We start from the raw sequence: 15,043 nt of genomic DNA on the forward strand, positions 1-15,043 counted from the left end.
ATGCCTTGGCTCCATTTTTTTCTACCTTCAACACCATCATTACGCTTGCATGGCGCCTGGACATGCCGGATAATGCCCTCAACATTGATATTAAGCAATGGCTTGTCTTTTGTCAGCATATTCAATGGCGTGATGACCTGGAAGTGTTCAATGAAAATAAAAAAATATTACGATAAATATATACTCGAATTTTGAAGAATAGTTGACGATAAGTCGTTGAAGACCCCTTCTTGTTCGTTATTGTAATGCCGCTTTCATACAGTGCTTTGATCGAACATGCTTTCTTGTTAAGGGATTTGCTAGTTTTTCGTGTTTTAGAAGAAGGAAGGAAGAAAGAAAGTGGTGGGTTTTTTTTTCTTACGTGATAGCCCATCTTCCTTCCTGATTTTCTTATTGTTTATATCGTGGACTTTTATCGCATTTTTGCATGACCAAAACGCCTTGTGTGCTTTCCTTGTGATGAAAGAGCTATGATTTAGGCCTTTCTATTGATGTTCATACATTTGTGGTATACATTTTCAAAGAACATAACAAGGCTTATTACATTCAAGAAAAGCATTTATTAATTTATTTACACTAATGAACAGAGTCGCTTCGCGTGAAAGATATCCAATGCGGTCTAAGGCAATTGAGGAATACTATCAAACAAAAAAATAAAAAATAAAATAAAATATAAAGCAAACAAAACAAAACAAAATAAAAAAAAAGCCTGCTACGACCGCCTAACCATAACCCAATTCCAGTGAATGCCTGAGCTTTGCTTGGCTCCCTTTCCTCTTCAAGCACTCTAATTACACCGACACTGCTTCGGCGGCTGCAGGCTCGTCATCTTGACTTTGGCCTGCAACAGCAGCTGGAGTTTCCTGGATCTGTGGGTGTCTGAAACCAAATTCCTCATCATCTCGGTCCAAGGCCTCAGTGACTGTGCTTTCAGCACCCCTTCCAAAACATAACGCAGGTTTCTTGCCCAAAACAACCTCCTTGTTAATCACGATATGCTTGATCGAAGAGTCTGGAGCCTCATACATCATATCAAGCAACATTGATTCCTATTATGAACACAACAAAGGAAAAAAAAATTCACGTGGTTAATATTTTGATCCACACATTGCAATATACCACATCTATTTTCTTTAGTTGAGGGTATAAGAAAAGGCCTACTCGGGATAGATATTTACCATAATCCGACGCAGACCACGGGCGCCAGTTTGTTTCTCAATGGCCTGCGCAGCAATGGAGTGTAGTGCAGATTGCGAGAAATGGATTTTTACATCAGCCAACCCAAATAGCCCTTGGTACTGCTTCACAAGAGAGTTGCGAGGTTCTGTCAAGATGCGCACCAAGGCAGCTTCATCCAAGTGATTAACAGATGCAACCACAGGCAGACGCCCAATAAATTCAGGGATAAGACCAAACTTAATCAAATCTAAAAACACCAACGCCCATCCAAAAAAATAAATAAATACGCATTTGTTGGTGAGCGAATAGCCCTATAGTACTTCAAACTAAATAAGCATCCTCATTAGGACAGTTTTGTGGCACTTTACCTGCAGGATCTACTTGGTCCAAAAGTTTGCTCACATGGGTTGCGGCCCCTTTTGACGAGCTCAATTCGGATGATGGTGCCCGCACATTGGCATCAAAACCAATTGAGCCCTTTGATACACGGTCCATGACGATCTTTTCAAGCCCAATGAATGCTCCACTCAAGATGAAAAGAATATTGCTCGTGTCCACAGAGTAAATCTCACCCTTGGCTCCAGGTCCTCCTCCTCCTGAATTTGGCCCTCCAATGCCAGGCAAACCATTCTTACGACCCATACTTGATCCATTCCAGCTCGAGCCATTCTTTTCTGTAACATTGACGACAGTACCTTCCAACATCCTTAGCAAAGCCTGCTGGACACCTTCGCCTGAAACATCCTTGGAAATTGACATAGTATCAGGTCGTTTTGCGATTTTATCAATTTCATCAATAAAAACAATTCCACACTCCGCCTTTTTGATATTATAATCGCAGTTCTGTTGAGAGAGAGGGGGGAAAAGAAAATATAGAGATTTCTTAATTTCCAGCTGAATACCTGCAACATTTTCACGTCAAACATATATGCAACGTATTCTTTTTCAAGTACCTGTAACAGTCGATGAATGACCATCTCCACATCTTCGCCCACATATCCAGCCTGCGTGAATGGTGTAGCTATATTTTCAGAATAAAATGTTTAAAAAAAGGTTGTTAGAGAAAACAAAAATCTTAGATATGTTTGGATTCATTACAGCATTCTCCGAGATCCATTCTAAAATGGATTTTATCCTGCCAAAGAAATAGAATCCCTACCATCAGACATAGAGAAGGGAACATTAAGAACTTTAGCCAATGTTCGCGCCAGCAAGGTTTTTCCTGACCCAGTGGGTCCTAGCAACAGGACGTTGCTCTTGTCAAAAATAGTAGGTGGTGTCTTTGTTTGTGTTTCTACACCCTTACGCGCCAAGGGCGATTGCTGAGTATGAGGTGGTGATGGTGGTTTCTGGTATGTATCGTATGGTTGCGAAAACATTGATGGAGGGTTCTGACCATGTCCATGTCCATTGGTTGCCGTATTGATCCAGGGCTGCCGATGTGGATAGTGAATAGCCTCTGTAAAATAGAATCAAGAGCATACAGATGTAATAAACAGGTTAGTATTTTTGGTTTTTGCATGAATGCTTCTTAAAATACTGTGAGGCTCTCAGTTTTCTCTGCAAAAGCTATGGTGAAAAGTAACTGGTCTATGCCCCTTAGAGCCTTAAATATCACATTTATCCATATGCGCGTTATTATTTTCTTACGTCTACCGGGCACATGTGCCTCGCTATTATTACTGTTGGAGTTAGTGCCGCTAGAGGAACCGGAGTTAGTTTCCTTCGAGGAAGAGCTCGAGTCTGATCCTGAAGATGAGGGCGAAGACGAGGACGAGGATGGTGAAGTAGGTGGCGATGGAGGGTTATACGGCTCAATGATAGGATCAGGTGTGCTGGGTCCGTCGCTCATTAAGACACTGGAGCCATAATACATATTCGTGGAAAGTGGTGGGTTGTTGGCCATAGCTGCTGCCGTTTCTTGGATATGGTGCTGACGTAGATTCTCATTGACACGCGAGTAATGATTGTAAACAGCTACTGCAAGAATTTTTTTAGCCTTCTCCTGTCCAATGACATATTCATCCAGATGTTTGACGATCTGTAGAAAGATGATAAACATAGGATGGTTCAAATTGAGATTAGCTTCTTGCTGAAAAAATAAATACTAGATGCTCGTCAGCGTACTGTTTAGATCAAGACTTGGCAGTGGAAATAAAAGGATGTTTTACCATTCGAGGATTTTGAATACTTCCAAACCAATCTGGGAATTGCGTAGATGTTCCGTTTTTCCTACCAGCAGATGCTTCTCCTCCACCACCAATGACATCACGAGACTGGAAGGGACTTGAATAAGGCGATTGTGGATAGCTAGAGGATGAGTTGGATCCATTGTGGAAGCTGTCGCTTGAAGGAGGATCCCCTGTCATTTAGCAACAAAGAAACAGCATTAAAAAATAAACTGTGGAACCGCTTCCCTATAAAGAGCAGCCTGAATATTTTCATTCTCTGTGAGAAAAAAAATTACCTCTTGTGGATTGTGACCCTGACCGGATCTTTGCCGTCGTCTCGCGGCTTTTCCCGTCGTCAGCATGAATCTTTTCTGACGTTTGCTGTATCGCAGCAGAATTCGCAGCGGCATCAATTGAACTTGCTGGAGCACCTCCTGAACCTACTTTGACTGTCTCAGCTTTTGCGGCTGCTATTGGCGTAGTTGATGAAGTTTCTGGGGATGTCAACTTTGAAAATCTCTTGCGGGTGATTCGAGTGGGAGCAATAGCCACTCCTTCTGAGACTTCTTGCGAAGCGCTAGATGTAGCATTAGTTGAAGCAGAGGTAGTCGAAGGGATGGAGGAAGTTGGTGACGACGACGACGACGAGCCGCTAGGGGGTTGATTTGCGTATCGATATGTCGTCGTGGAAGTGAAGAAGCGGTGAGGTAGGCTTCGACAGATACCGTTGCTCGATGCATCCGTGTGGTTGGTATGAACTCGTGTTCGTAAGGTGTAGATGACAGCCCGATGGCGATGGGGTCTTCCTAGGGCCACGAGAGCCATGGAGCGGTGTGCACGCATCGTAATGACCAGCATGGGATACTTCTAGGTCAGAGCAAAGTTATAAAATATATGGAAAAATTGTTACAAAATAGTTTGCAATGTCAATGAAAGGACGATGAGGGATTGTGATGATGGATGGGAAGAGATATTCCCTGCCGTCAATACTCTTTTTTACTTGATATATTACAAGCAGTTCGACAGGTTTTTGATAGGGTAGTCATCATATTTTATTCACTGACTACGGGTCGCTCAGGTGCCCAATGGCATGTCGCGACCAATGGTGACTGTGCAAACTTCTGTGCAACCCAGAAAAAATCATGCCGCAGCATTGGCAGAAAACATGTTTGTTACAAGTAAATATTGATACACAGTGCAAGCTGTGAAATTACTTTTATCAGTTCTGTTGAGATTATGATTGGAGATTGAATTGAAGAAAACAACTGACTATGAGGGATGCAAAATAAGAAAAAGAGAAAAAGAAAGAGAGAGGGATTCGATCTACAGAGTTTATCTATCATAAATGAAGAGGATGCGTATCCATACGACTATTTCCTACGCTTGTAATCACGGTCACGGTCACTGCGATCACTTTTTCGGTTCTTCTTCATATCCTCCTCATCTTTCCGCCTCCTGAGCAACTTCTCAAGTACGCGCTTGCCTTCACAATTAGGGAATGAATCCAAGTCAAAATAGATTGGAGCGATATCCAAAAGCCATTCTGCTTTCACTTCTGTTACAGTGCGGATAAAGTTTTGATTCGTCAACACAAATTCGTTATAGATCACCCATTCGGCTGCATGGTCCAAGCATGAGCTGGGATGAAGTCGAACTACTTGGTTGTCCTTGACGGTCAGGTAATTTCCTGATCTCTCCTGATGAGCTACCTGCATAAAGTATCCTGTAACCAAGGCCTTACGAATTCCTGTATAGTAAGGACCCTTAGGCCTTTCATCAAAGGGCAGTGACACCAAGTCCAGATCAAAACGCTCCATATAACGCTTGAGTTGTGTCCTGACATTATCTGCGGACTTTAAGGTACGGTAATTGCAGTAATTGTCGTAGCACCACTTCTGATCTTCGCCCGAGGTCTTATAAGCGTGGTATACGTTCAGAAGTGTGAGATGGTCGCCATCTGGATGAGCGAACTGAGCCTTGGCTTCGTCAGCTGCCTTTCGCTGGTCTGCAGGGCGGACAAAGACCAAAGGAACTATTATGAAACAGAATAATAATAAGCATATGTTTTTTCTTTTCCATCATCTTTTTTATGAATAAAAATAAATCAAAAGTTTAGAAGTGTCAAACAAAGTATGGTGCCTTACCATTGAGCAATGAGACAATGGTCATGATCTCATTAGAGCATCCATATTGAGGACTCATAATAAGCATCTTGGCAAGTTGAGGGTCCAGGGGGAAATCAGCCATGATACTGCCCAAAGGTGTCAGGTTACCATCATCATCCAGAGCCCCAAGGTAATTAAGTAGTTCCAAGGCACGCATGAGTGTTTCAGGTGCTGGGGGATCCATAAAGTCGAAATGGACAAGGTCATCGATTCCAAGCTTCTTGAGCTGTAACACAACTGTACCCAAGTTACTTCTGAGGATTTCAGGGTAGGTTGTTTCAATAAGCTCCTTCATGAATGCGTTTTCTGTGTATAGCCTGAAGCATTTTCCGGGCCGAGTACGTCCAGCGCGACCAGAACGCTGCTGGGCTGACGCTTTAGAAATAGGTGAGACTAACAGTGACTCCACACGGATGCGAGGATTGTACACCTTCTGCTTCGAGAAACCAGGGTCAATGACATAAACGATTCCATCGATTGTCAGTGACGTTTCAGCAATGTTGGTAGAAACAACAATCTTTCGTCCTGGTCGTCCTTCAGGAGTCCTTGGTGGGGGTGCATCCTCATAAATTCTCTTTTGAGCCTGGGGCGGTAAGGTAGAGTACAGTGGCAACACCTTGACTGGGCCTGTATCAGGCATCATATCTGCCTCCATTTTAATCTTTTTGCATGCATCCTCGATTTCCTCTTCTCCTGTCAAGAACAACAAAATGTCGCCAGGATCCTCACTACGGTGGATCTGAAGCGCGGTGAAAATAGCAGCTTCCAGGTAATCGCTCTCAGGCTCAGGAGTGTAGTAGATTTCAACAGGGAAGGTACGGCCAGGAACACTCATCAAAGGTGCATCGTCAAAGTACTTTTGGAACTTCCCAGCATCCAGAGTAGCAGACATGACCACTACCTTGAGATCTGATCTCTTTCTAATGATCTCCTTCATCAAGCCCATCAAAATATCAGTTGACAATGTGCGGTCGTGAGCCTCGTCCAGAATAATGGCAGAATAACGTGTGAGCAGTGGATCATTCATTGCCTCCCTCAGTAACATACCATCAGTCATGTACCTATTTATGGATGGGTATAATAACTGTAAGTTAGTTGATTCCTAAAACATCTCACATGGAAATAATGACTGCGGCGGTGGATTTTTTTTTTTTTTTTTTTTTTTTTTTAAAAAAAAGAAACTTACTGAAGAATGGTACTTGCACTTGTGCAGTCCTCGAAACGGATATTATAGCCGACTTCTTGGCCCATAACAACATCCATTTCCTCTGCAACACGCTGAGCAACGGACATAGCAGCAAGACGGCGGGGTTGAGTACACGCGATCTTTTTACCCTTGAATCCAGGAAGTTCATCAAACACCAAGAATTGAGGGATCCTATTACGTTAAAGAGATTGAGTATGAAAAATAAATATCAATCCAAATGGTCATCACGTAGATGTCTCATTAAAATTGCGATCATTCACTATAATGACGCGTCAGAAAGCATAAAGAAAAAAGAATAACCTTACTGAGTAGTTTTTCCAGACCCCGTTTCTCCCACCAGAATAACAACTTGGTTATTCTGAACCAAGTTCAAGAATTCTTTGCGGTGTTTGTTGACAGGAAGCTTGCGACGACCCGCAAGGATCTTGCGATATTTATCACTGAAGGGCTTATCGGTGAATGGGTTAATATCTCCTTCCTCAGCAGCTTCTGCCTGTTCTGCAGTGGTGGCGCCAATGACGAAGTTGGCCAAAGGATGGTTGGGAGCAAGACCATAGGGATTCTTTCGTCCAGAGGCAGCTGCGCCCCCGACCAGACGCTCACTGGGCGGCAAATGTGCAAGATAGGGATTCTCCTGAGGAGCTTCTGCATCCTTTTCGGCTTTAACCAGCTTTTGCGATTTGGAATCAGACATCTGGTAGGAGCAATTCCTGTCGAAAAAAAAGAGAAAAGGTAGTGAATGAGGAGGTCAATTGGAAACAATAGAAAAAAAAAAAAATGTACTGAATACAAAACAAAATGGCAGTCATATGGGACATCACCTGACCAAAGCGCCTCTTTACAAACTTGGAACTATGCAACGAGGAATGCTTTCTGTAACATTCTTTTTCATTCATTTTCCATCATGTCCTACCGGCCTCTTTTCTACGCAGTTGGTTTCGGCATATTACTTGTTTCACTTCTGTTCTGCCATGTATGACCATATTCTAATACGCGGAAAAGATTGTTTTATAGAGAGAAGTTTGAAAAAAGAGTGGATTTTTTCTTCGAGCAGATGTCTCATAGACCTATTTTTTATTTACTATCGCATTAGGCGTATGACATCAACAATAGCTATATCTATTACCCACTCGCCACATTCGTCGGATATGGTATCTCGATGAGGGTGATCAACTACTTCTCTCCCACAGCGTTTGATGCTCCGCCACCTCCAGAACCCAAGACCCGTCAAGGGAAGAAGAAGGCTGCTAAAGAAGCAGAGGCTTTAGCAAAACGTGCTGAGAAAAATGCTAGGAAGGAGGCTGATGCAGCACGGAAGGCTGCAGAGGCTCGTGCAAGGGACTAGAATCAAATGAATGATAATACCATGCTGGAGTTGCACGTCGATCGACTAATATAGAGATATTCTACACTAATACAAGCTTAATAAATACGCACTGACAGTCGTCTATCTTTCTTTCTTATTTAACAAAGACAGTAAAATAAAAAAACAGCATGGGTTGTAAATTGGGCAACAATTGCTCCTGGGAACAAGATAATTACTCATTTTCTTGTGTGCTCTTGTCAGTACAAATTAAGCTTTTTATTAGGAACCGTTACCAAAGCTTAAATTCATTCCGTTTTTTATTAAGTGACCAATGATCAGTCTGTAATTGACATGTATTTCTACTGTCAATGGCCCCAACGTCAAGTGTTGGGAGGAGTAGACTGCTGCTCGTAATAACTGTTTCAGTAATGTATGACACACACAGAGGCCGAGGTTGTGAATGAAGCACGAGAGATCGGGAGATCATTGGATTGAATCTGAATCAATAAATTAATTTTAAGAGGCGATTGATTCGCGTCGAAAGCAAAAAAAAAAAAAAAAAAAGGTCAATGAACAGATCCCTCAAGCAATGATGTACGTATCTTCTCCATATAACGAGTAATATAATAAAGGTCATTATTTAGAGTTCACGAAAGAGGACTAAGGTACTGCAAATGACATGTATCAAGAATAAGTAGATGTCACATCGATATATTAATTCTGGATCGTATTACATTGGGTCCTTCAATCATTCCACAAGCCGGAACATTAGCAGATCAAGTATTAGTTCAAAAGGGTGCCAATATGTCTACGGTGCAATGCTGCAACCTTCACCTACTGTCATTATCCTAAGAAGTGAAATGAACTTTTTTTTTTTTATTTTTTTTTAGTCGCGTTGGTTTACCGACCATTTGTGATAATGTAGTTCATCGTAGATTAGTATTGAGACTTTACTCATCTTGCTGTATGCCATTATTTCGTATCTTCACTAAAACCTACATCCAAATAGAGCACCCCTGTACACAGAAGGCTTTTGATGCGCAATCATCTAGCACTTCTGCAAACGCGTAAAGGATGAGAGATAGAGAGATATAAGGCAAGAATGAATTCTGTGGTTAAAGGGGATGAAAAAGAAAGCAGATTCATAAAAAAAAAAAAAAAAGAAAGTATCAGACAAGTGTGTCCCCCATTTCTCGATCTTTTTTTTTTTTTCCCTCTAACTGGATGCCTTTGCCGAATCGCTTCCAATGCTTGTGATACATCCATCGGGAAAACTAGAAGATAAAATACGATGCTGATCTCGGTTGTTGAAGAAAAAAAAACATAACGCGCATCAATGCATGAATAGTATATACATCGAACCTTATAAATTCATGTCAGTTTGGTACAGGAAAAGAGATGTAAGAGTCCTCAGAATAAATAACTTTGCTATCATTAAAGTTTTCATGGGTGTGATCACAACTAAAAAAAAAAAAGGGAAGCTGTGCGCTAAAGCAGGAGACTGAAAGCATACAATATCGAGGCAACAGTGTGCGATCTTTCGAATAACAACAACAACAACAACAACAACAATAACAACAACAACAACAACAATAATAATAATAATAATAATAATAATAATAACAATAGGAGGTAGAGCAGATACAAGCCAGAATGCCTTTGACATCTCTTTATATCTGTTTGAAGATGTATTTGGGTTTGAGCAAGCAAGGCAACAAATGCAGGAGGCAACTCTCACAGCAAGAGGCTGCATCCCCTAAAATAAGTAGGGATGGGAGGATAAGAGTAAAGGCAAACGAGTCGGACGACCATAGGCTGTCATAATGGTCAGGCTCAATAAACCCCAGTCGTTGTACATAACTAGCAAGGAATATTTTACAAGCATTATGCAAAGCAATCATATTACGAAAAATGGAAAGAATAATCGAGAGTCCTAACGTGCCTTATCTTCCCTTCCTTGACGCGAAGTACAAATATGCTTTATGAATGCCTTAGAATTGTTGGCATGAAAGCACTGATAACCTTAATCTGCATAAAAGCACTAATGGCCTTATTGTAAAGACTACAGAGCAGAAAAACCACGTTTTTTTTTTTTTTTTTTTTTTTTTTTTTTAAAGAATTCATGCAAACACACATCGTTGGAAAGGGCTATACAACACCTGCACAAATAGCCTATAGCTCTCTCTTTTTGTCTCCCCGCAAGGAAGCTACTCACTGCTTTACCCTATTTCCTAGATCCAATCTTTTTCATCAACCGAGATAAAGAGATAATGGACCTAGGTGGATATGGACCCAGAATATGATGTAGTGTGTTCCTCTCTTTTCCTTCTTCTTTGGGTAGGTATCAACCTCTCTTGTTACCCAGGTTTCACCCGTCTTCCTTGGAGCATATGACACCTAAAATTCTCAATAATAGATCATTTTGCTCACGCTATTTGCGATACTGAAGCTACGCATAGTGATGATCGCCTTCAATTTCGATTTCTTCTTCTATCTTGAATTAACTAAGCAGAAGGCTTATCAACATGCCTTCTTGGATAGATTACGCGCCTTGAATGTTCTTTTTTTTTTATTTTTTTTTAAACCTTTTGGCAAACTACAGAGCAATTCGATAGATCGTATAGCAAGCCTTTGTTGATATAAATGTATCACAGGAGGACTCGAACCAAGGAATGTTGGGATTGTGGGTAACACGAACTCTTTGTGGAGACGTGCTCAACGCTCGAATTAACCAATCAAAAAACAAATACACGTCCAATATCGTTGAGACACCCCCTTTTGACAAAAAAAAAGGAGAGAGCCATCTCCCGATAGAGCTGTCCTTGCTCCTGCATACATGTGCTTATTGTTGTGATACATGTGGAGTGATACATCTTTTCACAAATATATGAACAGCCAGTCGACTCAAGCAAGTTAGAGTAGAGCAACAATAGGAGAAAAAATTAATAAGGATGTAGTCAAGAAAATAAAAAAGAGCGTTGAATATCTCCAATAAGGAATGAAAGTAAATGCATGCATAATGGGGCGAAAGCTTCTCTTGCTATTTCTGTAGATCATCGTGCGCACAGCATGAGTAGGTTGTCCATATAACCAGTTCAAAGGGAGGGGCTCTGACCTTAAAGCGTCTTAATCCACATCTGTTCCCTTTCCCATGCCATAAAGGCTAGGAAAAAGCATAAATAGTTGAATATACTACTGCTCATGAAAGGAATCATCTGACTAGTGTAGATCCACTCGTGGCAATGAAGAGTATGAGCATTTTTTGATTTCTATCAACTCTATCACCTTTTTTCTCCTTCGCATTATACCCTCCTTTACAAATGAGATATTAAAAAAAAGGGAGGGAAGGGGAGGGAAGCGTTTGCTGAGCAACCAGCTCAACAGGTCATGCGTAGTAGAGACCTTCATGAATGCTGTTCTTTTTTATTCATGACAGGATTTAATTAGAATAAGGAACAGGGAAAAAAGATTCTTTCAAAGCATGACTAGCTGTTAAAGCAGAAGCTAATATTGATTTACCATCCTTTCTTCCAGCTCCTTATCACCAGGTTAGTCATCCGCCTTTTTTTTTTTTTTTTGCTGTTAGACATTTTCTCCGTTGACAATGCCCATTCATGGCAAGCACAATAGAGAGATAGAATGGATGCTTAATAGATATCAGGCCATCAGACCTTTTGTTGCTCATGGCAGTTACTATTTAAAATGCTCCTCCCTAGTCTTGTTCTGCTTTGGTTTAGGTGAACATGCATAGGAGTGCTTACTTTCTCTCTTTCTCCCTTTTCTCCCGGGCCTATTTCCGCTTTCTTGCTAATAGAGCACAGCGAGGAGTGCTCTTTCTGAGGAGATATTGCAGGACTAGTGAGGAATGTGCCGCTAGGTTTGATAGAGACGTGTTTTCAAAGGGATTGTGTTGTTTGACACGTTCAGACGTAGAAAGTGCTTATACATAGGCGGGTTAATTAGAGTTCTACCTCCTTGCACTATGTTACGCCCACCCCTCTTCTTGCATAGCATATTCCTGATCACTATTTTGAAAAATGAGTGTATTTCTAATAAATGCGCAGCGACGGTCTTGCTCGCAAGATGCCTTGAAAAGAGGCCCAAGAGCTCGATGAAGATGGTATAATGCTAGATCAATAGAGGATCAGGCGTAGTGAACCTTTATCGTGTTTTCATTGTAAGCAACAGAAGGGGTTGACACACCTACGTCTCCCCCCTTCCTACTCAATATGAGCAAGATTCATAAAATTATATATCTTTTTTTGACATTATAATTAATAAAAATGAGAAATGGCCTTTTCCTGAAGAAATAAGACCGATTTTCATGAAGAGATGAGAGCCGTGAATTACTTATATTTCATTCTATTACTCTCCTCGACATTAACACATCAAACGCAGACATGAAATGGCAATCCATTTAATGCAGACGTAGACAAAAAATAGTAGAGTAACTTGAACCTGAAAAAAAAAAAAAAAAAAAAAAAAAAAAAAAAAAAGCGAGAGAGAAGCAAGATGTAAACTTAGTGGCGAAATCAGAGTGCACCTTGGATTGTTTTGATCCATATCTCTGTTGTTGTTTTTTATAATTGCCGGCGAATGGCCAAGGCGGGGACCATCCTCTCTTATTCTCTAAAATGCCTCTTTGTTTTTATTTGGCTCCCTGCAAACCTGAACTCTATTGTGCTCTTCTTGCAAGACATAACGAACGCCCAATGATTCAAATTTTACACGTCCTTGCTGTTTACTTACTTGCTCCTCCCCTCCTTCCCTCTCCCTTCCCCTTTAAATGGCATTACTATATGAGGACATTGGCACAGGGAATAAACCTGAATAAACAGTATTTACCAATTACTTTTTTATTTTTATTACTCAGTATTCTTTCTCGTTCATTGTATTCCATTCATTCATATATTGACTACAGTTCAACCACGTTTCGATTTGTCGGTTGTGTACACTTAATTCCGTTGAGCAACTGGATGGATATACGCCTAGATCCCCTTCCCCCTTGACAACTGAAGCAGCAGTGTGGAATACTCATCCAATGCTATTTAGATATCTAATTATAATAGCCACCCACTCATTTGCTATTCAAAAGGTCTAGAGTAGCCTGTTTAATAGCTTATTTGATTTGTATTTACAATGTCAATTCATTCTTTAATCAAAAGTGTTCTGCCTTTTGCTGGCAACAAAATGGGGTTGCGATTTTTGGTTCCCTTTCCATCTTTCGAAAGGAAGACTAAGAGAAAAAAATGTATAAAAGGGATGTACTTCTTGCTACTTCCTTTTGTTTTTCTTTTTCCTTCAGCATTGGGCTTCACTATCACACATCTATCATCTTAATCCATCTATTGCATTTTCTTGCTTGCTGAAATCATAACGATACAAATAATCTCCTTTAATCATAATATTTATAATTATCTATTTAAATATATATAAATATATATATATATATATATATTATTCTACGCGTCTTCCCATAATTCACTTTTTTTTTATTCTTCTTGATTGTTGTATCATCTGTTATAAGCTTTTTCATTTTCTTCCATCATTGAATTACTCCATCCTTTCTAAATAATAAAAAAAAGATGTTTGAAGTTGCCCGTTTGGTCACACCGGCCTTTGCTGAGATCTCAGCGTGCCCTGCTGCGTTCAATATCAACAGTGCTGCCACTACCGTTCCTGCCACCTTCAAGACCCAGGGCTGCTCTAGCACTACTACCGCTACTACTATTTTTCCTGGCAAGATAAAGACACTTTCTCTGAAGGATTTCCATAACCCAGAAACGCGTCCAAAGTTTTTACAAGAGATGCGCCATTCGCTGATGGAGATTGGTACGTTTTACATTAAGGATCATGGCATCTCGATCGAAGTGACTACAGATGCCATGAAGACTGTCCAAGAGTACTTTGCTCTGCCACTGGAGGAGAAGAAGAAGATGCTGATTGTTAACAGTAGACACTTCCGTGGATACAAAGTGATGGGTAAGTGAAAGTTGGGTTACACAATTTCTTCTTTTTGTGTTCTGCATGTTTCAATTTCATTACCGTTATTAATCTCCACCAACCCCCTCTCTTCTCCCCCTTTATTTTTCCTTCCCATCTATTTTTCCATGCAGGAGAAGAATTTACCAACAACCAGCTTGACCATCGTGAACAGCTACAGTTCGGTCCTGAACAAGACCCTATCACAACCTTCCAACCGTCCATCTCTCCAGATTTCCATGGTCTTCAAGGCCCCAATCAATGGCCGACTTCAACCCTGGCTCTTGTACCTAGATTCCAACCTTGTATCCTTGATTTCATGCGTCAGCTAGAGCAATTGTCTCAACAGTTGATGGAAGCCGTGGCATTGTCCCTTGGGTTATCTGGTTCTTATTTTCGAGATCTGTTCGGCAAGACGCCTTATTACCGACTAAAATGCGCCCGCTATCCTTCAGTTAAAAAGTCTGCCAATGCGACCATAGGATGTGGTGCTCATAAAGATACAGGGTTCTTGACAGTCTTATTACAAGACATGGTAGGTGGACTTCAAGGTCAGGATCCCAAGACGGGTCAATGGATGGAGACTAGACCCATTCCAGAGACTTTCATTGTGACGATGGGAGAGGCTATTGAAAAGCTGACTGGAGGGTTGTATCATGCAACAGTGCATCGAGTTTTGAATAACACTTCTGGACAAGATCGATATAGTATTCCATTCTTTTTTGATCCATCCTTGGATGCACAGATCCCTTCAAAAATCAAGGGCCTGTATACCGGTTCAAATATTGATTTCTCTTCAAAAACACTGACAAAAAATGATGAAATCAAGGTCGAGGGGGTGGCGCATGGTCTCGACATCGCAACCACTAGCTCCTTCAAGCCTTCTACAACGTCATCATCGTCTATGTCAAATTCATATGACGAAGTAGATAAGACATGGAGCAATGGTGCACATGTGTTTGAGACGGTCTATCGATGCCATCCTGAAGTCTATGCACGATGGTATGATCGCGAACTCTGAAGCAGCACATGT

The 15,043-nt window shown here is 41.0% G+C and overlaps 4 protein-coding genes across 4 annotated transcripts; 2 read left to right on the plus strand and 2 right to left on the minus strand.

Moving 5' to 3' along the window:
* Positions 1-724: 724 nt before the first annotated feature.
* Positions 725-3,666, minus strand: BCR41DRAFT_89852 (P-loop containing nucleoside triphosphate hydrolase protein). Its single transcript, XM_022031073.1, has 8 exons — positions 3,647-3,666; positions 3,351-3,519; positions 2,830-3,220; positions 2,339-2,638; positions 2,133-2,200; positions 1,548-2,022; positions 1,179-1,426; positions 725-1,049 (listed from the first exon to the last, which is right to left on the minus strand). The coding sequence occupies exons 2-8, from the start codon at positions 3,351-3,353 to the stop codon at positions 792-794; spliced, it is 1,743 nt and encodes a 580-aa protein (XP_021880631.1). The 5' UTR covers positions 3,354-3,519; positions 3,647-3,666; the 3' UTR covers positions 725-791.
* Positions 3,667-4,537: 871 nt separating this feature from the next.
* BCR41DRAFT_337471 (P-loop containing nucleoside triphosphate hydrolase protein) lies at positions 4,538-7,470 on the minus strand. The gene is made up of 4 exons (XM_022022075.1): positions 7,028-7,470; positions 6,702-6,893; positions 5,495-6,576; positions 4,538-5,382 (listed from the first exon to the last, which is right to left on the minus strand). Exons 1-4 carry the CDS (start codon positions 7,414-7,416, stop codon positions 4,721-4,723), a joined length of 2,325 nt encoding a protein of 774 aa, XP_021880632.1. The 5' UTR covers positions 7,417-7,470; the 3' UTR covers positions 4,538-4,720.
* A 142-nt stretch (positions 7,471-7,612) lies between these two features.
* BCR41DRAFT_422746 (hypothetical protein) lies at positions 7,613-8,169 on the plus strand. The gene is made up of 2 exons (XM_022030193.1): positions 7,613-7,695; positions 7,816-8,169. The coding sequence occupies exons 1-2, from the start codon at positions 7,627-7,629 to the stop codon at positions 8,065-8,067; spliced, it is 321 nt and encodes a 106-aa protein (XP_021880633.1). The 5' UTR covers positions 7,613-7,626; the 3' UTR covers positions 8,068-8,169.
* Positions 8,170-13,802: 5,633 nt separating this feature from the next.
* Positions 13,803-14,770, plus strand: BCR41DRAFT_295735 (hypothetical protein; the record flags this gene model as incomplete). The annotated part of the gene is made up of 2 exons (XM_022020420.1): positions 13,803-14,010; positions 14,145-14,770. Coding segments are annotated over 2 exons (834 nt in total), but the record flags the coding sequence as incomplete, so codon positions are not given.
* Between the last annotated feature and the right edge of the window lie 273 nt (positions 14,771-15,043).

The sequence above is a fragment of the Lobosporangium transversale genome, assembly GCF_002105155.1.
Source record: "Lobosporangium transversale strain NRRL 3116 chromosome Unknown BCR41scaffold_22, whole genome shotgun sequence".
In the NCBI taxonomy this organism is placed as follows: Eukaryota; Fungi; Mortierellomycota; class Mortierellomycetes; order Mortierellales; family Mortierellaceae; genus Lobosporangium; species Lobosporangium transversale.